Source organism: Hirundo rustica, chromosome 6 (assembly GCF_015227805.2).
Source record: "Hirundo rustica isolate bHirRus1 chromosome 6, bHirRus1.pri.v3, whole genome shotgun sequence".
NCBI lineage: Eukaryota > Metazoa > Chordata > Aves > Passeriformes > Hirundinidae > Hirundo > Hirundo rustica.
This window is the reverse complement of record NC_053455.1, coordinates 31,222,121-31,243,447: the sequence shown is the minus strand read 5'-3', so window position 1 is coordinate 31,243,447 and position 21,327 is coordinate 31,222,121. Positions and strand designations below refer to the sequence as shown.

Genomic DNA, 21,327 nt, shown 5'->3' with positions numbered 1-21,327 from the left:
GATGTCCCCTCGATGGCACACTGCCTTGTTAGTACCTCAAACTGCAACCCAAATCAGAGTGGTTGCCTCCTTGTAGTAGCTCCTGCTGTCACCAGCTAGAGATTGTTCTCTCAAGGCAGTTAACCAGGAGATGACAAAATAATGAGTAGTCACCTGTGCAAGCTACTAACCTCTTATTCCTGTCTTTCAAAGAAAAAACCTAAAGTAAGAGGAGACGTAACTGAGGAAGCTCTCTCTAAGATGTGTTTTGGAAAACTTACGGGATGAAAAGAATTTGCCTACAAGGTATCTACACAACCTTTCATCTCCTACTTTAGAATAAATTCTGGGGCACAAATTATGGGGGTTTATTTCAATATTTAACAAATTCAAAGAGAGTTCACAACACTATGAAAACAGACATCTTTTTTCACACTAGCCAGGACAGCCTGTACTCTACATTCTACCCTGTACTCTTTGAGACTGTTTTTCAAGAGGCTGAAACTGGCACAAAAAAGAACTTAAAAGTTTTCCATCTCAGCCTGAGAATCAAACAGGTGAGTCCAAAAGGCTTTTAAACAACAGAAGCTTTGTTCCTCAGTAAGAAGCATGCCTATCTCATGAACTGGAAAAAGTAAAGCTGTGACACAGCAGACTGGAGAAATACAAATCGCTTCTAGTACATAAATTTCAAAGCCAAAAATTTGTATTCCCACTCCCTAAATCCCTAATCTTATAAGCAGCCAACTCTGTGTGGGGCAGTTTCAAATGCTTACAGAAGCATCACTGGGAACAATCCATCAACATTTTTACAGCTGCCTTTTTGTCATGCAGAAAGGCCGTAACAGGAATTTTATTAACGAACAAAAGCAACTTAGAAATCCTTACTGATGATTTCTATGGCAGTGAAAACATTTCTGTTACATTACAAAGAAATCAACAAGTTTATCTGAGCATATGAGAGGTGTTACTCACTACCGATCTCCCGTGATGTACTATGAGGAACACAAAGCCTGCAAAATTCAAAGCCTCCTGACTCTAGTTCCACTCCACCCCCCAGAATTTAGTTTCGGTATGGGTCCTTTTGGGCTTATGTGTTGCTGTGGAGATGTCTAAAAACCTCTCCAAAGGGCTTATAGGAATGCAGTAGAGAAGGGAGATGGGAAATGGGGATGGCAGCATGCACCAGGAATGGGGGAAGAGGCAAACAGAATAAGAAAGGTTAAAGAAAATTCATAGCTCCTTCGGTTAAGACCTTGACTCTGAAGAGGCATTTCCCAATGTCAATTACCAAAAACAATGGGGAAAAAAGAATAAATAATTTCACTGCTAGATAAATCTCATGCATGGACTTTACAGGTATGTATTATGCATATAGCTGGATTTTAAACTGCTATTTAGATAAAGCAAAAACCGAAATACAGTGTCATCAGTAATTCTTGGAAGAAACCAAATTTAAGACAGAGGAAGACATCGATTTTCTTCTCATCCAAGCATAGCAACATAGTTGCACACTGAATGCTTTTCATATATTAAGAAATGCTGACTGCAATATACTACTATTCATTAGGAAGTCTTCCATGCAGAGGAAACTTACAATATATTTTCTAAAAGGATAATTCCCTTTCTTCTTGCTAGTTCTTAAACCTAGACCTTGATAAGGACTACTTCCCATGATAAATGACCTCCAAATTAGGTGACACAAATAACACCACTGCAGAAACACTGAATACTCTTTCTTTACAAAGGCAATATACAACCATACAAGAGCCATGGCACCTATACAGCTAACCTTGTTTTTGGAAGAGTTACATTCATGTAATAATTCTGTCCTGTGAAAAGCTGGCTTGTCCCTAACCAAGGCTATTTAGAACTGGGATTTCAACATAATGAGGGCTGTAACTTTATAGGGAGTTGAAGCAGCCTTGCAGTACCGTGAGCAGTGAATTCCTGAAACTCTCCTATACCAGTGTAATGTCAACAGAAAAGGCTGAGTGGTGATGTAATGTCTGAGGGCATGCCAGAGTCAAGACACTTTTTGTTTGATTCACAGGGTACAAGTTATTTCTCCCCACCCCCGCCTTCTTTAAACAGGCAATACACAGTTGATTTTAAAACCACAAGCGTTATAGAGCCTCACATTATCTACGCAGGGAAAAAACAGGAATGAACCAATAGCATTCATCATTGTGACACAGGCAACAATTCTTGAGCAAGAAAACCTTTTGGACTATTTCAGTTTGGAGAGTGGTTGTGTTTTCTTTCTGGGCATTTTTTTTTGCTGCTGCCCATCACTATAGCCTCTGAGGCTCCAACACTTAAAAACACATTTGGGTACCTAAAATCCTGCAATACTTTCTGTATCCTGAGATACAAGAAGGTATTTTCTATACCAGTCTAGCAACTAAAAATCTTTAGTATATTTAATCAACATTTTCCAAATTCTAATGCTGACAAGAAGAAGAGAAACTCACCCAGCACTGTGACATGACTAGAAAGCCTCACACGTTTAATATTTGTATGTAATCAAACACTCGTGCATACTAAAGTCAGTGGGACTTGGAGGTATAAATAAACTGGTTTCAAAATTCTGGACCTGGATGCCTGGAAGGATGGATAAATTATGTTCTCACACAAATCTCTACAGCCGAAAAAGGCAGTGGGAAGCTGAGTCATGCTTCATGCATCCACCCTACCTTACCCTTCCTCTCTTTCCTAGCTGCATGACTCAATTGAGCTCCTGGAAAATGCAACCATCCCATTTTGAACCCGTTTATCAATCAACATCAGAGCTCTTCTTCAAAGAATAGAAAAATTGTGTCATGTGAATTAGGTCATTACACCAATGACAAGGACAAAAGAAAAAGCTCTGAGAGGAGCAAATGAAGGTAGTTTTAAATGGATGCAAATGAAATATCAGCTTAACAATGCCTCCCAAGCTTTGGTAACTGCAAGAAACAAGAAAAGCATGACGGTGGCATTTCTAGGAAAAATGCTCATATAAATATATATATATATATACACACACTGCTCATTGACTTTGAAATCAGGCTCACAAGGACTAGGACAATAACACTTTTGGAGGAAAACAATAACTTGCAAGGCCACAAAGAAACAAAGCTAGCTTGTTCATCCTCTCAGATTCCTGTCACTTAGCCTGTGTTGCAACCCCATAATACCTGCAACAACTCAAAATCACATAAGCATTTCAGAGTATGTTCTTAAACTAAAAAAAAAACCAAACCCAAAAAAACCTCCCAAAAATCATAGCAGTTAACAAGTGAGTCTTCCTGCATTTTGTACCTTAAAGTGTTAATGATATATCATTCTTTGCTAAGGTTTCAATCTACTTGCACCTCAGTTGCTCCAGTAAAAGGAGGTGGTACACAGATCACTGCATGCCTGCTAGCAGGCTTCCCTCCAGAGTAACACATCAGGAGTTCTGGCTCCAAGTCCTTTTGAGTACCTATCACAATCTGTGAGCACTAAAAAAAACAATGCTGAGAAAATATTAGAAAGTCTAAACCCCATCAACAGACAAACCAATCAAACCGATCCCCAACTAGCAATTTGTGTTTTGTTTCTGCAAAGAAATTTCATCAATGTAACACACATACCTTATCAAAGTAAGATCAACACTTCTGGTCATTTTGGGAACTTAAACATTTGGCTTCTTAAGATATAAGGACAATCTGCAAGAGGACTCTTATGTTGTGTGCTTGCAGCTCAGAATCTGCTCATTTCTGCCATACCAGAATGCAATCCATAAGGAACAGGGTGTTATTTACCTTTACTGTAGCTTTTCACCACTCTATTAAAACAAATTTCCAAAGGCAACCCAAAACTAACAGTTATGGGGTTTTAAACTCTGATGATCATAATTTACAAGAAAGCTTCCTGTGAGCAACACGTTTTCTATGTACAAACTTCAGAGAAAGATTAGCAAAGGCTATAGCTCTGTGAGGAGCTGAGTCTTACAGAGCTGAAAGGCCGTATCTCCATCTCTCACCCATCTTCTGATCCCTGTATCACATCCAAATTCTTGTCAGAGCTCTCTGAATGTCAGTACAAGTCATTAACTCAGGAAAATAAGTAAATGATTTTGCCATGTTAGGAAGCGGTATCAGTGAAAGGTCTGCTGGACAAGAACGGCCTCCCCTTTTTTCCCAATGCAATTGCATTCTAAGCACTGATGAGTTAAGGATAATCCTCTCTTATCACAGTTAAAATATAGTATAGAAATGCAACTTTATGAGATCAACTATCTGTGCACACAACACACAATAGTTTTTGAACACAGGAGACTCCATTTTTAATTTACTGTGCTATGTAAGAAAGGTAAAACCTAACTATTTAAGACAGCTTAAAAGAGAGAAAAAAATATCAAGATGATAATAAAGATGAAAATAATGAAGATGAAAAGAAGAATTGAAGAAAGAGAAAATCAGAGGTTCAATGTGAAAAAACTCCTAAATATGCCTTCCTACCATAAGTGTCACTCACAATTTGAAAGCAACTTTCTTATCCACGAGTCCCTTCATATGAGCCTTAGCCCACACAAAATTTTAATCCTATGAGGAAATACAACCAAGGTATTCTGTGAAGCTTACTTTGCATGGATTTCAAATGAAAGACATTCTTTACAAAGGCTAAGAACAGCAATATTAAAAGGGAGAGGCAACAGGAGACGGATTAAATTGGATAAAGCATTATTTCTTCTTTTGATGAATTCTGATTTGTAGGGGTGAAGACTTTGTATACATTATACCAAAGCATACTATTTGTATAGAAGGGCAAAACTCAAAAAAAGGGTTATTTTTTAATGCACCTTGTCTATCTTGCAGTAGGTTCAAACAGTAATCTTCTTTTCTATATATACGTGCAACTGGAACTGGGTTCTCTGTAAAAGGCAGTCCCCAAGGGCTATCCCTAGTGTTAGTGACAGTCTTAACCACTGAATTTGAACCCTACTGGACAGTTTTGGACAGAGTTGAGCATGTGTTGGCATTTTCTGAATTCATTATCATTTTTCCTTCCAGTTAGAAGATGGGTATGAGCTTGTGTCTAAATGTCAAATTCCACATCACTCTAACATTCCATATAAAAGTTGATCTTCCCTATTAGCTTCATATAGTTTTATGGAAGGATATAATTGTCTTTTGCTCTGATTTCCATCTCATTAGCAGCATTATTTGCTGCTACTTAGGTGAGCAGAAAGTCTGTCAAGCCACAAGAACATAAAGTTTTTTAAAAATGCAGGCTCCTGAAGTATCGCATCAGCCTGATACAGAACAGACATACTCCTCCTGTTAAAATGATACCATACCTAGAAGAAAATGCCTTAGAAAGCAGAGCAACATATACTAAGACTTTTCTCTACATCTTTAGTAATAAATGAAAAGTTAATTATGTGTCAGAGTGTACACAGCTCTACACTAAGTTCCAGAGGAGAAAAGTGTGTTATCTTTAGGCCGACTAAATAATGGACCACAAATTGTCAGTGGTTTTCTTCTTAACCAGCGTATATGTTTTCCCCCGCTTTACAGTAAGCCCTCAACTGTTTTAAATGAGTTTCATTATCACATTTTCACACTCCTGTCAAAAAATATTCAGAACTAAGGAACACTGCTCAAGTTCAGTGACGTAAATGTATTTCCTACTTGCAGTCTGAAAGAAGCTCAACTCTGCCTCCTGCAGCAGCAGCAATAGAATTAGTGAAGAAATTCTGACCGCAAGAGTTTTGCTGATGACAGTTAAGAAATTTTCAGATCATAGTTTGATATCATCATAGCTTGAAAATACATCTTTTGTCCTTAAGCAGTGCCTGTGGTTATTAAATATAGCTGTCCAAAGACAATATGTGGCTCTAGAATCATATGAACTTTTGCTAGCCACTTTATGTGTGACCTATTTCTTTGTGATCAGTAGTAGGGACAGAGCCCTGCCTCAGTGAAGTAACAGACTATTCCTTCCTAACCACCTGCCATCACCACTACAGAACACTGACCTATAAAGACCTATCCCACCTGATCTAGTAGTCAAATATTAAAAGAGAAACACTATAATCTGAAATAAGAATTAATAACTCTATAAATACACAATATTTACATTCTGTGGGATTGCCTCTATGTCACTCCATAACAAAATTGAAATGTAAGGAAGATGCTTTCTTATCATGTATATATGAGTAGATAACATTGTATTAATTGGACCTAAAAAGACAGCAAATATTTTCTTCTGAATATAAACTTACAAGTAAGCATTAGATCATATCAAATAACAGGTAAAACTTCTCATGTGTTTTGGTATATGTTTTCCCTCTTTCACATTGCAACATAGTTCTAAATAAGCCTGTACGTGTCCTGCTTCCTGTGTCATCTCCTAAATCAGAAAAAAGCCACCCTCACAGAGGTGTTCTCAGTCATGGAAACTCTGGAGACTCAGGGCAGCGCTGCTGGCTTATTACCTGATCACGATCACCTGCAAAACAGCAGCTCTTCATAGTACAGGAGTTGAAGTAGCCTTGGTTGTCAAACTGGAAGACAGGCAGCCGGCAGTGGATGTCGTAGAGCACCGGGGGAAGGCGCCGACGCAGGGCCAGCAGTTGGGTGCCATTACTGTTGAACCGGACGCTCATGGCACTCTGAAGGGAAAGGTTTCCACCATAGCGGAGCAGTGAACTGGGGAAAGACAAGTGGGAGCAGGTGAGATGGGCTGCATGTATCAACTCAACTACTTAAGGACAGAACTCTCTTTAATCTGACTGAGGCATTTCAAACAAACAAGCCCAGTAAACTATAATCTCATTTAGTTTCTGATTTAAAGCATCAATTCCTGAAAAATCTTAATATGAAATCTGAATGACAAAATGCTATGACTGTAAAGTCTTCAGAAGAGAAAAGTTAAAGACTGTGAGCAGTTTTGTTAATAACAAATATATTTCCTGCATTGGAGCAAAGCTGGACAGAGCACTTAGCCTTAATAAGGCTGTCATTTGACTTCTGAGATGTCTGCCTTTGAGACTGACCCTACCCTGGTCCTTTTTGTTAGCTGGTTCTTGAATCCAAACAATCTTTTACCCTTGCTCTGGGACCAGATGGCATTTTCTCCAAATGTAGACAGACTGGCCATTCTCTCTCTTCTGCTTCTATTTATATCTCTACAGGGCATCAGAGGATGTTTAAACTCCACAGTCAGCTCCAGATGTCTTAAATAAAACGGCATCTTACTAACATGTTATTGCAAGAAATGCTAAAATAAGTCGCTCAGCTAATCTTGAACTAGCTTCACCTAAAAATACAAGTAGGCAAGACAATTATGTTATCACATGACATTATCAACTAAAACTCTCATGTGGCAGGTTTAGCTGGTTTCCTTGTCCCATATAAGGCTCTATGCTCAGAGCTGGAGTATTTGTACCCATTCTTATTGACATACACAAAACAAAACAAAACAAAACAAAACAAAAGATTCACAAGTTACCAGTCTCTCTCCTTAAAAAAGTAACAGAAATGTCATTTGTCCCATATGGGAACCTAAAGTTAATCAGAGCACACCTTAAATGCAACTTGTACAGATTTTCTGTTCTTTTCAAAGACTTCATTCAATCCGTGTACTTAAAATGATTGTGTATACGGAAAGCAAGACAAAGATGGAAGAGATGTTATGCCTCTTTTTGTTCAGTGTTCACTGAAACCTCCCTAAAGAGTACTAGAACTCAATTTTTTGTTAACAGTTCTGTTTTGAGCAATAGCCATCAAATCTGGTTGAGAACTGTGACTTTTATGCCCCTTCTGGAGCAGAAAAAGCATGTCAGCTCAGAATTCTAGAGGGAAGTTTATTCTCAGACTTTAATGCATAATACTTCCTGATATAGCCCTTTGCCCCAACAACTGGGAAAAATGAGTCACTCAACATGGATGGGAAGCCACATTCCATGCAGGTCGAAACGTGCATCATTGCCTGAGATACCGTAAAGTTAAAAACCCATTGTTCCTAAGCTGGAGTTAAACAAAACCAACACAAAATACAAGACTCTACATAATGAATGCCCTAGAAATATGTTGCTCTCACACACACACCCCCCCAGGGTGCCACAAAGGCACAAGAAGTCACATTTTCAAAGCAAACTAAGCAGAAAGTTCTTCAAGCTGAGCACCAAAACTTCAGAACACTTCTATCAGTGTGAACAGTCCTGGTGTCTCATGTTCTCCTCCATGGCAAAGTTGCCAAGCTTTTCTTAACTGTGTTCAAGGTAGTCAATTAAAACATGAGAGACTTTAATACTAGAAACTGTAAGCTTAGAGACAAGGATTTAGGATCCCTCTTATCTGCCCTAGTTTCTTTGAATTGAGACCAATAAAGTACTCAGCTCAAAACACTCAGTCGGGCATTAAAAATGAAAACAAAACAAGATAACCAAAATACATATGACATTTTTGCCTCCCCCTCTTCTGATAGGTCTTAGTAAGCCATCTTTTTTCCTATGGAATTTTTCACTTCCTTAAAAAAGGACAAACAAATAAGCTAAAACATCATAAACATCCCAAAACCCCAACCCAACCAAGAATTCAACATAAAAAACAGGCAGAAGAAACAATCCCAGGTTTTTGGCTGAAATTTTTTTAAATAAAAATATATGAATTGTCCAACATGAATAAGAAGGTCATAACAAAGAGGTACCAGCCAGACTTAATGTTTAGGTGCAGCCGCTGTTGCACCAAGATTAAGCTACTCTCCGCATTACCAGTTCTCCCCCTTAATGCAAATCACAACCCAGAATTCTCTCCTGCCTACAAGTGAGTGAGCCTACCAGATGCCCCATCCTTTCAAGTCTTCAAGCAAAGTTTCCATGGTTACTAGTATGAAATCATTTGAGATTATATTTTATAGCAATAGGAGTGCAATATTAAACTGGCTTCCATTCTGCTTACAGATGTTTCATTAAGCTCCTATAGCAGTCAAAGGTACCAAAGCAAACACTTGGAATTTAATTCCGTATTGTGTTGCAGTAACTTCAGTGAAACAAAGCTCCAAAAGAATGTTTTACTTCAGAAATTAGAGGAAGCAAGAGAGAAGAAAAAGAGAAGCAAAAATGATCATATCCACACATGAAAAGTCTAGAATTAAGGAGCTGCATAGTTAATACTCCTCAAAAAGTCCACAGTTTTTCCTGCCTCATACTCACTCCACACAATTCAGCCACACATGTAATGGAAATACAGTTCCTGCTGCAGTTCTTTTTAACATGTGGCTCAAACAAACAAACAAACAAAAAACCCGAAGAAAATCGAACAAAAAATGAAACCCCCGCACCAACAAAAAAAGCAGTCAGCTAGTTTGGCTGATACAGAAACAAATACTAAAATAGCTGTTTGCAATTCATTTATAATGTAAGATAATGACTTTCCCCACTTGCCTTAATTCTCGCCCTGAAAGTCTAACACTATAGCTCCAAGTGCAGCATTTCACTGTACTAATCACAAGACAGCAGTTTTCTGTTTTCCCTCCCCGGCTGTGTCCTGATTGCTTCCTCTCGGCCTCTTTGAAAGGACCTCCTAAATTAACTGCACAGTGTTTTCCTTTAACAAACTCTGAAAAGAGGCAGCGGGTTGTCAGGTGGGGATGAGGTGAACAAACTGACACAAGTCCCCACCAAACATCCATTTCCTGCTCCAAACAGAGGAAAAATATTTGCTCACTCTCTCTCCTCCTAGGACAGAATATCTGAGAGATATATTGACAAATAAGAGGGGGGATGTGTATGGAGGGAGTGCAGCTCATGGCTCTATCTTGGTGGCAAAGCTGCTCACCTAGTTCACAAACAGATGACACACAAAGGATTTGAGAAATCTCTCTCTGCCTCATACTGCAGGCAGTGCACATGACAGCAGTACTGAGAACTGAGGAACCCTAAGACTTTGGTAAATTCCATCATAACATTTTGTTGATTTTAGAACAACCATGACGGTTTTAGGAAAAACATAGTAATTGTCTGAGATGCCTTCTAGAGTTATCCATCTCCATCAAAATTGCAGGAAAAAAGCAATCAGCCCTCTCCAAGAAACAAGCTAGCAAAGCCACTAGTAATACTTGTTAGTACTAAAGAGAATGTTTGAATCAAGAAGCTCTAAAGACCTTCAAACTAATCAGAATGAGAGCTTTTGCACTTTCTTTTCTTGGGGGGGTGGGGAGGGGAGAAGAACTGCTGTGTTTAAGCATGTTCAAATGACTATATCCCCTTTCTCAGTTGCACCAGGGTGTTGCTCTGTACCTTTAGTCAGTACTACTTTTGGATTTTTTCACACAGGATTATGTGGGGCAGTGTAGACATGTTTGGATACGTTGCTCATGTTAGAACTGCCACTTCTGCCTGCCCCTTACTGCATGCACTAACAAAGGAGTTTCAGAGACAACACCTTGTTGCACTTACTAAAAGTTGACTGATGCATCATGCCAGAAGCAATATTCTCATCTTGAAGACACAGACCATGACAGCTAGTGAGAAATCTGAAGGCAATACTAAAAGGACACTTCTGAACAAGATCAGTGCTCTTTCTGCCAGAGGCATTATTTTTATGAATCCAAAGCTAGACTACTCGGATTTACCCTGCTTCCAAATTTGGCTCACCCAGACAGCTGTGGAATGCTGATGTTGCCTACCAGCTCTGGAAGCAATATAGAGAGAGACACATGCACTTCTGAGTTTTTCAAAAGGTCATATTGTTTGATTAAGAGAAATATTTAGTCCACAGATGGAACACTGCAATCCAAATACACATGCTGGAGCTGGAAGGAGGCTGAGGAGGGAGAGAATGGACGATTATATGCAATATGGTCATTTCCGTAGCTGGATACGCTGCACACAGGCAGCAGGCAAGGGCTAACTAAATACCAGCTCAGGCAAACAATGGAAGGCTTTGAATCCATGGGTAGCACAACTAACGTAAATAATTTGGTTTCTAGCAGTTTGGTATCTGGCAGTTAGTGGGGTAAGGGAAGGAGCAGTATCACTGCATTGCAGTACAGACACTGTCCTTGGTACAGGGGTGTCATTTAAAAAAAGAAATGAACTAAGCAAGGGAAAAGTGATGGTATCATAAACAGCAGTGAGCGAGGCTAAGTTAATGAAAGAATGACCTTAAAAGGAAAGAATGAACTGAATGCTCGTAACTAATACACACCATTGCATACAACTGTGTTTGTCAGCAATTCTGTAACCACAAAATTGAGAAACTTCTAACTGTGCAAAAAAAATAACTGGAATGAAACTTGGCAAACAGAATTTTGGCCTGGAAAACTGCAGAAAAGTTTGGGGGTTTATTTGCAAGAAAATTGCTGTGTGTTTAAAAGAACACAATTCATATGTAGTCTGAAGCAAACACTTAGAGCCAAATTAACCAAGAACAGAAAAGTCACCACAATATCAATAATCATGCATTTTAAAGTAGATTATGAGTCTCAGAAATCTCAACAGTTTCTGTGAAAAGCAAATAAATTGTGTCCAAGTGTACGACATTTCACTGTAAGTATTGAAGTGTTAACAAATGAGAAGGAAGTCCATCAGTGTCTGAAGACCAGAAGGTACACAAGCCATACTCAAGATTATATTATTTTTTTAGAACAAAAGCTCATTTTTCTAAATTCTATCATCACTACTTCTTATTATCTTACTGCCTTTACAAGAACTCTCTCCAGGAATTCTTACCAGGAAGTAAGGGGTATTTACTTGGACATTAAACAATGACCAAATAAAATAAAGGCTATGTATTGTTAGTAAAACGGAACATCTTTGCTTTCCTTCAAAAAGAAAGTACAATTAAAATCAACTCCATCCACCAAGATAAGATAAGTACAGAATTCAGGGTGAAGATTCTGCATGTGCAAGAAGGTGAGATTTCTTTGCTGTTTACTGTTAGGTCAGAAACATATAAACTAGTTCAAAATGGAATCTCCCTGTCATTAATGAACTTTCATGCACGGCAAACTCTAAGGTGAGTAGAAGCTTTGCTGTTCCCTCAAAATGAGGGCAATATTTTAATTTGTTTAACAAATGAGATTCTTATCTGATAAGATACTTCAGAAACTGGAGCCATCAAGCATCACCCTCTATGTCCCCCAACCAATCCGACAACGTAACAGTGAAGGCTGAAGGCTGAAAATGTTGCTACATCACTGATCTCAAGCAGTTCTCCAGAAAGCATTATGATTTCCTGTATTCTGCCTTTATTCACAGGACAAGAACACAAGAATTTCAGTATTCTGAGGAAGATAGCAAGAGCAGAGGCTTAAAGTATGCTGAAGTCTCCCCCTCATCTGTATTACTTTTATCTTTTCAGGATTTAAGGTTATTACAAAGATTGAACATTACAAAGACTGAACAGTAGTAAATGACAACAAGCATAAAAAATGACTGTTTGTTTGAATGCCTCACATCCTCCTCCAGCTCTAGCCAAGTTTTGTTTTGTTTTGGTCTTATTACAGACCTGTTCCCAAACATTCTCCTGCCCTAGGTTTGCCCTCACTACAGATCTGCAGGTCAGCAGGCACAGGAGTGTCCTATTCTCACTCTGCTTGAATCATGTAGGTGTTACTGTAATGCAAGTAAAAAATGAGATTCAGTAAGCAGACAATTAGTTTTTCAGGAAAAAACCACAAACTCAACCAAACAGCAACAAAATTTAGCCAGATAAAGAAAAAAGAAACAAAAACCCAAAAAAACCCTAGAGGATACAATGTAAAACACAACTGTTCCACAGCCACAGACAAACTAGCTGAAATACCTGATCATTTCCATCTTTTTCTAATCCCTAAATTCTCTGATCAGAGTCCATTATTCAGCCTGTTCAGAAATAGCACCTTGTAGGATGGAGTACAGACTGTGACAGTGAACACTGCTCAGCTAAATCCAGCAAAACACAAAGGAGCAGGTTCCATCAGATAACCAGATAAAGATGCAAAACCAGCCAGACATGGCAGGGGAGGATGACCTCGAGGCCAAATAAAGGAGCAGAATATGTTCCCAAAACCAAGCATTCACCAAAGTCATTACAACGCAAAGAATATGGATATCAGAGAATGTTACCTCAGAAAAATAATCTGAGTGTAAAAATTTGCAATTCCTCCTGAAGAATGAAGCCATTTTCATACCTTATGCAAAATCGGTCACGTGTCAATACTGCAGTCATACGATAAATTTTTCCTACACATTTCTGTGCTGCAATTGTCTTGCATTAGGAAAGCTGAGTTAACATCAGCCACAGATTTGTTCTCTTATCCAATAATATATATACACTCACTTCCCTACTCTTCTCTAGTGAAGCTGCAGGAATTTTTAATTTACAAAAACTACGCAAGCAGAAATTAAGGAAAATAGCAGCAAGAAGAAAGTAGGCCTTTCTTTTGACAGGAAAATCGGCAAGATCCAAAATTTTCCTGCATTAGATGAGTCCAGTCTTGAACTAGTAAAGCTTTTGCCACTAGTAGGTAAAAGATTAATATAAATTTTCACCTAAAGCTAAATTAATCCAACTGCAGACATAACTTTAGATTCATCAAGTTGGTTCCACCACAGTTTCCCCTAGACTGATGTTTCAAAGAATGATTCCCTTCTGTTACAATAGGGTTAAGCTAATATTTCAGATGTTCTCCTAGTAAATGCACAAAGAGGATCTCTCCTATGATTTCAGTCACAAATGTTTGGCGTTTTTTTCCATTTCTCCTTGTTTTTCTTTTTAGACAAAAAAAGTTTCTCTTTTAACTCCTTCCATATTAAATGGAGGTATAGAGGTGATTAGAGCAAAATTTACAACGATTACTGCCTTAAGAAAGCCGTCTACAAAAACCCATTCAGAGTTTCTTTTGAACAACAGATTATACTTTTAAAATTTGCATTACAAGGACAATACTTTGCACTTTAAATTCTTGCTTTAGAAAGACCTGGGTGCTAAAGTATTTCAAAGCTAACAAAAAGATTAAGCACCATAAGGCTTTTGAAGTAGGCAGTTTTCCCTTTTCTCCGTACAGGAAAAACCGAGGGCAAGAAAGGTCAACCAACAGACCTAACCAACACTGTGAAACAAAACCACGTTTCCTGACTTCTTGTTTACAGTTACACACAGTGTTGAATATCTGAAACCTGAATAGCACCTCTGTTTGTGGGAGAAAGTTGGATCCCACAGAGCAAAGGGACAGAATTGAGCTTCAAGTGCCCGGCAGAATCAAGAGTGCTAGTGTGAGGATCAGCAGATAGGTGTGAAAAAGTTTCATCTTCAAATCAGAAAATCCTCGCGCATATGATGGAGGCCAATCAAGACAGGAGATGCCAAACAGAAGAATGACCACAGCCCTATCTGAGAGCAAGAAAGAATTAAAAGCTGAGCTACTAAGAACACTCTTTTTTATTATACAATTTGAACCTCAGTTCTTCAAAATTCAGTTGTGTGTCTGATCAACAAATCCAGGGATCCTAGAAGAAGGTTAAAAATCTTTTTAAATACAAGCACTCCAGGAAGGATACCAGCCTAAACACAAGAGAAAGCTAAGCTACACCCTCTATCCCAAGAGGGCTGACAAGGTCATGCATAAAGCAGGACTGGAAATGAAATATGGAGTGCGTACATCTAAACCAGAAGCTAAGTTAGAGGGCCCTTCCTATGGTATGGTCCCAGTAAATTCCGCAATAAGGACAAGGCATAAGGGTGGGAAAAACAGCCTACAGCACCTGTTTCACACACTTAAATATCAGGCAGACTTACACGCTTAAGTATTTCCAGACTATCTATTAGGTGATGCTCACACCAGCAACAAAAATTACTGCTTCAGAATTAAAAAAAAAAAATGTTTAACAATAAATTCACTGATTTACATATTTCACAACTTTAGCTGCACTCCTATCTTTAAAGGAAAAAAAAAAAAAAAGGCAAATAAAAAGCATCAATTGACTGAAGTCGGCAACTACAAAAAAAAAGTCTCCACATGCAGGAAAGTCATCAACATGACTAAAGCCTTGATGATTGCCACCATCTCTCTTTGCCCAAAGGCAAAAAGGCTCATTTGCAAGTACTCCCTTTTTTCCATCAGTGAGAAGAAAGAAGGAAAGACAGAGGAAACTACCTTAGATATTTCTAACTCTAAATAAATCATTGATTTTGCCTAAATTTGTGGCAAATATTTTAGAAATATATGTTTACAATCAGGAAAGCCAAAAGCCATCCAAAAAGTACTACTCCCCCAGATGCCATTACTATTCAAATGCTCCTTCAACACCTCCCAAAGATTCCCAGAAAAATTCAATCCCCATGAACTTAAGCAATAATCAGCTCACTTTCTACCACACTAAAGGGAACTTTTGAGAAATAATAGAAGACAAATAGGGGGAAAAGTATCTGTATTTAGGTTTCGTGTAATTTGTGGTAAATATGCTGAGTTGGATCTGGTTAGGAGATTTTCAAATTCTAGGCTGAGAAACTGATCAGTTAAGCTGCCTCAGTAGCACTGAAGTGTAACATATGAGGATGGTACATGAGTGGGATGAGTTCTATTTCCTGAACTCCAAAGGAAGACAAATCGTTATTTGAACTATTTGAGCTGGTGTGGTTGACCCATATTGCTGAGTTCCAAAACAGCACTTAAAATTTGTTATACTGTAACCTAAATAAATGGATTACTTCAAGCAGCATCAAGTTAGTCAAAATTTACAACAAATTATTTCAAAGGGAAGAGAAAGAAATGATAAGCCTGACAATGAACAAGTGGTTGCCAAGATACACACATTTCTTCTGCAGTCTTTAATACAGTGCTCTGCTCAGAGCAGGACTGCCAAAGGTCTCCAAACAGAAACACACAGCACACTTCTATTGCACTGAAATAATTGTAACAGGTATGTGCCAATTCAGTGAGGTAGTGAACTGTCCCACCTGCAGAGGCTTTGGGAATCCCAAAGCATTCACACTGGAAGTGATGACAATCAGAAGCTTCTTTCCTTTGCATGAAAAATCAAAATGCAGAACAGTCAAAGTAAAATGTTAAATATCCTCATACTATTCCTGCCATCATGTAACATCTACAGATTCTACATGAAGAAAATTCCCAATCCACTAGCTTTTAAGGAAAGAGCCCTGAACCTCTGTAAGCTTAATGTCAGAAGCAAACCCTGTGGCTGGTCTGGAGTTAATATCCCCAACACAATCACCAACAATATTGGATTCCTCACAGTTGCAGAAGCTCAGTATTTCATCGAACATGCCAGACATCTTGGTAGCACACAGATAAAAGAAGGCAACAGTTACTTTGTAGAGTGAGCTCAGGAAGGAGAGCTAGAAAGGATAAAAACTCAGCACATGTATGTGTGAGCATTTCTCAGAAAATAACTGCTATCTCTGTTCTTCTGGTGTGATCTTTAAGGATCAAATACCTTGAAGGTATGACCCTAGAAATGAAAATTAGCAGCCACTGGAGACCTCAGTCTATGGACTTGTAGTCAGTTATGATGCTGTGTTTACAGAACATCTTCAACAACACCACACAGATTTTCTGAAGTCCTCTTTATGTGACAGGTTACAAATACCACCTGTAGTACAGAGCTGCAAATACTCATCATCTCCCTTTCTTCCCTTCCCCTTGCCTATCCGCTCATCAAAAATCAACCCTAGTAGAATTAACCATGCCTTTATTCAGAGGTAAAAATTCTGTCCTCTCTTGCAAAGCTAGTCTATTTGACATGCATTTAACTAAGCTATGAAGAACCATTCTTTAATTTCCTGCAGTTCTGGCAGCTACCACTCCTATTTTGATACCGAGAGAGGCCTCATAGACCTGAAACCTAGCTTTTCCAAATACATGCCAATCTAATACCACCTGCAAGATTTCTATGTCCCAACAGTGTTTTCCTCTTGCTATCAGAACCACTGATACAAAACCAAAAAAATGTAATACTCATCAGGTCTTTGAAAGGCTGGGAACTAAATGAAGTGAGAGAAACTACAAGTCAAAGCAATCAGGAGCCAAGAACTGGATTTTCAAAAGTATCTGTGATTTCCAATGCATGTGGACCAGGAGTAATGGATTTAATAGATTGTTTTAAGAGTTGGATTGTGTTTACTTGCAGCACAATGACTAAGCTGAACACCTACTAATTAGCACTTGATAGAAGAGCTCTGTTCAAGACAAAGACTTTAGGAAATACAGCCAGTTCAAGACTAGCAGCCACACCTTCAAAGTCCTCCACTGAGTGGCAAGATCAACATACCTGAACATTCATAAACCTGTTAAGAGTTCTCTTTCAGATACCCTTGAATCTAATTTGTTTACTACAGGGAAGAAATTTCTATCTCTATACATTTTTCTTACTGTTTAATGAGCTAACCACTAGATGATTCACTAATATCTAACAACATGTATTCCTTGTCCAAAACTAGGGAGTTTGCATCTTTAAATTCTCAGAGCAGGAGGCAAATTTAATGTTAGAGTACATTAAGAAAGCCTTCTTGACTGGTCTTTCTTGAGACACAAATATTCACTTAATGTGAGCTAAAAAAGTTTGTTGAACTGGGCTCTGAACTGCAATTACTTGTCAGTCACAACAAAGAAAAAAATCAAAGCTGAAATAACACTCCTTTTGGATTTATCAGTAAAGACTTGGTAGAAAACACCAAAACTGACATTCCTTTAACTTGTGCTTATTATGATTTGTATGGCCAAAAAAAAAAATAGCTTTTAAAATATGCCATAAGCATTACAATCACCAAGGAATACCATGTTTATCCTGTTGCTCAAGGAATTTTTTAACTCATCACTGGGCTTTTTGAGTACATGGACTTGTAACTATGCAGACAGCATAAATCTCCTGAACTTTCAGATGAATCTTAAAAAGGTCTATTGTGTGTAAGCATTTCTACCTCACTCAGAGTTGAATCCAGTACTTGAATTAGGGTGACAAATGCGTTTCCAGATCCCAAAAATAAAGTCTGGGGTTCTGGAATAGTGTTTTAGTCCAGGAACACAAAAAGTCAAATGACAAAAAGAAAAACTCTCTGCTTATAGTTTTTTCTTATGAAACATGCAGCCTTGGAAGATAAATTATCCCCAGCTTTGGTCAGGTTCCACTTCTATATTGTAAAAAGCTTGTAAAGAACATGCTGAGGAGGCAAAAAAGGGGAAGGTTAGTGCAGCAAAAGAAACCACATCAAGTAAAACAGAATGAGCAGAATGCCACAATCATCTGAACATATCTAATAGTTCACTGCTCCCCAAATAAGGACACGTTTCCTTCTCATGTCCCCTTCTCAGCCTTACAGGTCTTACTCTCTCTTCTCAATGGTTTACAGTTGCCAGTGGACTCTCCCAGAAGCAAGTTCAACTTGCTAGGGCATAAGAAAGCTACAAAGCCTTTCCAGCTCAGTTTTCTAACTTCTGAACATGATGAGTTGGCTCAAAAAACAGGTCAAACACATAACTATGCAACAGACATAGGAATGAGGGCTGGGTGGGTTTTAGATAAGCCCTCCCAGACTCACCAAAAATACCGCAAGATATGTATTTATGACACAAGAGTTAGCATCTTAACCCTTGAACTGGATACACCAATGGATCCCAGTGTGCATAAAGTACTGGTTCAACACTCCCATCACAAGCAGAACACACTCTTGTGAATGGCCTTTTTGCAGCACAAAGATCAGTTTAAAAATGAGCAATGGTCATTAATAGGACAAACCAATATAATTTTGATCTCAAAAACTCCCACATTAGTTGATGTAAGTGGTGGGTCAGGGGGAACGTAGGAAAAGAAAGCATTAAGGGGACAATGATAATATTTTCTTAAGGGAAAAAGCAGTCTTTTTATTTCAGTAAAAAGGAGATGGTCATGGAGCTGCAAGGAAAAAGAGAAGGGAGAACATGAATACCCAAAACCAGCTGAAATTACCAAGTCTTTGCTTGAAATATATATGTACTCTAACTTGCTGAATTGCCCCCAGCAATTCTGTAACGAAATCTGTAATACATATTTTATTGTAAATAGGTTAAAAAGCACAGACCTCCCTTTCAAAATTTTCTTTTAAAAAGGCACAGCTTTCAGACCCCATCTAGTGGAGTGAATGCCTTATAGCAGCCTCCTCAATCAAAACCACATTTAGAGCTTTTCAATGCGCTGTTTTTAAAAAAGAAACAATACAGCTGGTTTCAGTTTAACGTCCACCTGAAGGAATATAAATACTTACACATTCTAAAAATAGAAAAATAAGATTTCCAGAATCACTACTCAGCTTCTAATCACAAAATTATATTAGTTCTATACTTATAGCACTTCATATGCTATTTTTGAAGAGCCAACCCACCACATCCACATCTTATTAGTATACTGGGGTAGAAGGAGAGAATCTCAATTGCTGCACTAAATCTGAGACAGAAGAGATATCAAGCTGTGAATGAACTTTGGGAAAAAGCAAAATGAATCCGCCTCTGTATCCTGACTCAGTCAGCAAGACTAATCAAATTATGATTATTTGAAGTGAGCAAAACTTTCCACAATTCAGAGCTCTGCAACTGTCTCTAAACTTCTCTATGCATGCCAAGAAATGCTGGCTTTTCAATCACCTCCTTCACTGTAGTAGCCAAGCATAAAGCACTCCCAGCTTCCCATTAGAAAGTTAACCAATTCCACAGCATACAAATAAAATCTACTCATTAATCAGGACTTCTTTCCTAGCCCTAAAAGTATTCAATTTAAATTTTTTAGGGGTGCTTAATGTTGCCTAACTAAAGAAGTGGACAAAACCAACTTTCTTGGCTGGAGGCATGCAACAGCAAGCTGAGACAAATTCTCCCATAACCCGATTGGAGAAGAGCCATGTATTTTGAAGAAAAATATACTGCTGAAAAAATCTTCAGATTTTCTGGATAAATAAGTAGATACAACTCATTCGTTTCTGTCAAGCAATGGAATCTATATCTGAATTCTCTAACCTACAAGGTTAGAGAATTCTATTCACTGCTCTATTCAATGTTTTGAAAATGTAGAACTATTAGTTGAAAACTACACAGTTAGCCATATTCCAGTGACTGACACAAGTTTAGAAGCTAACAGCAATTTCCCCTTTTCTGATAGTCCATTACCAAGCTGAACAGCACAAAGGAAAACTAGCAAAAGAAAAACTATACTTCCCCTGAGGAGCCTCTGCTGATTAAAACCAGAAATTCAGCATCAAGCCTGATCCCCTTCAAATGAGTAAAGGCTAGCCAAATCCTGTGAGTTTTATCAAACCTCACCTATAGCTGTAAAAAGTCTCAACACACACAGTGCTGTTGGCTGCAGTACGTGTTATGTGAAGGTATTGCTAACTACAGTACTGCTTCTGGCCACGGTTAGTCTTTGGAATTCCAAGCTTTTCACTTGCTGGATTTTGCAGACAAGCAGCAGCAAGATTCCCCAGAGCAGCCTCCAGTTATGAACCAAAAAGTAGTGCCTGCAACTCTGCTTCCATCTGAGAACTGACAGTAATTGGGGAAGTGAGTTTTACAGGAAGTGTTCTACCAGCAGCAAATTATTAACTACATGTAACCATTTCCCATGTCCTGTATTGGAAGAGTGCTGCGGTCCAGCTTAACCCACTGGAAGTTAAAATTTTGGCAACCCACAGTAAATATTTAAAAGTAACTACACTTCTTCCCCTTCTTTCTACCCATTCAACCCCTAATCAAAATCCCACTACCACACAATGTGACAAAACATAGTTCAACTGATCTAAAACTTTCTATTAGCACTACAGGTGGAGTGATAGGACTGAAAAACTTCCACAATGGCCTCAGTGTTACGATGGACTACATCAATACTGAAGGAAAGGAGGAATTTCTCTTGACGGTTTAAGGCACAAAAATGCCCCACAGGTGAATGTCATGGTGAATGTCATGTACAGCAATATAAATAAAAAGGTGGACTAGGGAAGAAAGACAGTTCTAGCAATTTTTTACTGTAGTTATTTATATATTGTGCTACTCAACAATCAAACAAATACTACTAAATCACGTCCCTCAAAAACCTCTATTCTTTCCAAAGAGTATAAAAGAGAGCTACAAACATGTAGGGAAGCAAGAATTTTCACCATTAGCAGACTTTTTTGACAATGAGGAAAGCATCTGATGCAGTAGCCCTCCTTTGCTGTGCTAGTGGCATGCTTACACAGACAGCTTCCTGATCTGATTATCCCTAGATGATGGAGAATTTCAGGGCTTTTAACCCATTCTGCCTATAAAACTCACCAACCAAAGTGCTTATGGCACACACCTTATCTGCAACCACAGCATCATTTATTAAGAATATGGAAAATATTCACTAACTCCCGCACATACCAA

The 21,327-nt window shown here is 38.4% G+C and overlaps 1 protein-coding gene across 2 annotated transcripts in view; it reads right to left on the bottom strand.

Moving 5' to 3' along the window:
- Positions 1-21,327, bottom strand: part of DCAF5 (DDB1 and CUL4 associated factor 5) — a 68,351-nt gene that overhangs the window by 26,995 nt on the left and 20,029 nt on the right. For both annotated transcript variants that reach the window (XM_040068198.2, XM_040068199.2), the window contains exon 6: positions 6,446-6,659. In XM_040068198.2, coding sequence (XP_039924132.1) covers positions 6,446-6,659 — 214 coding nt within the window. The remainder of the gene's footprint in view (positions 1-6,445; positions 6,660-21,327) is intronic.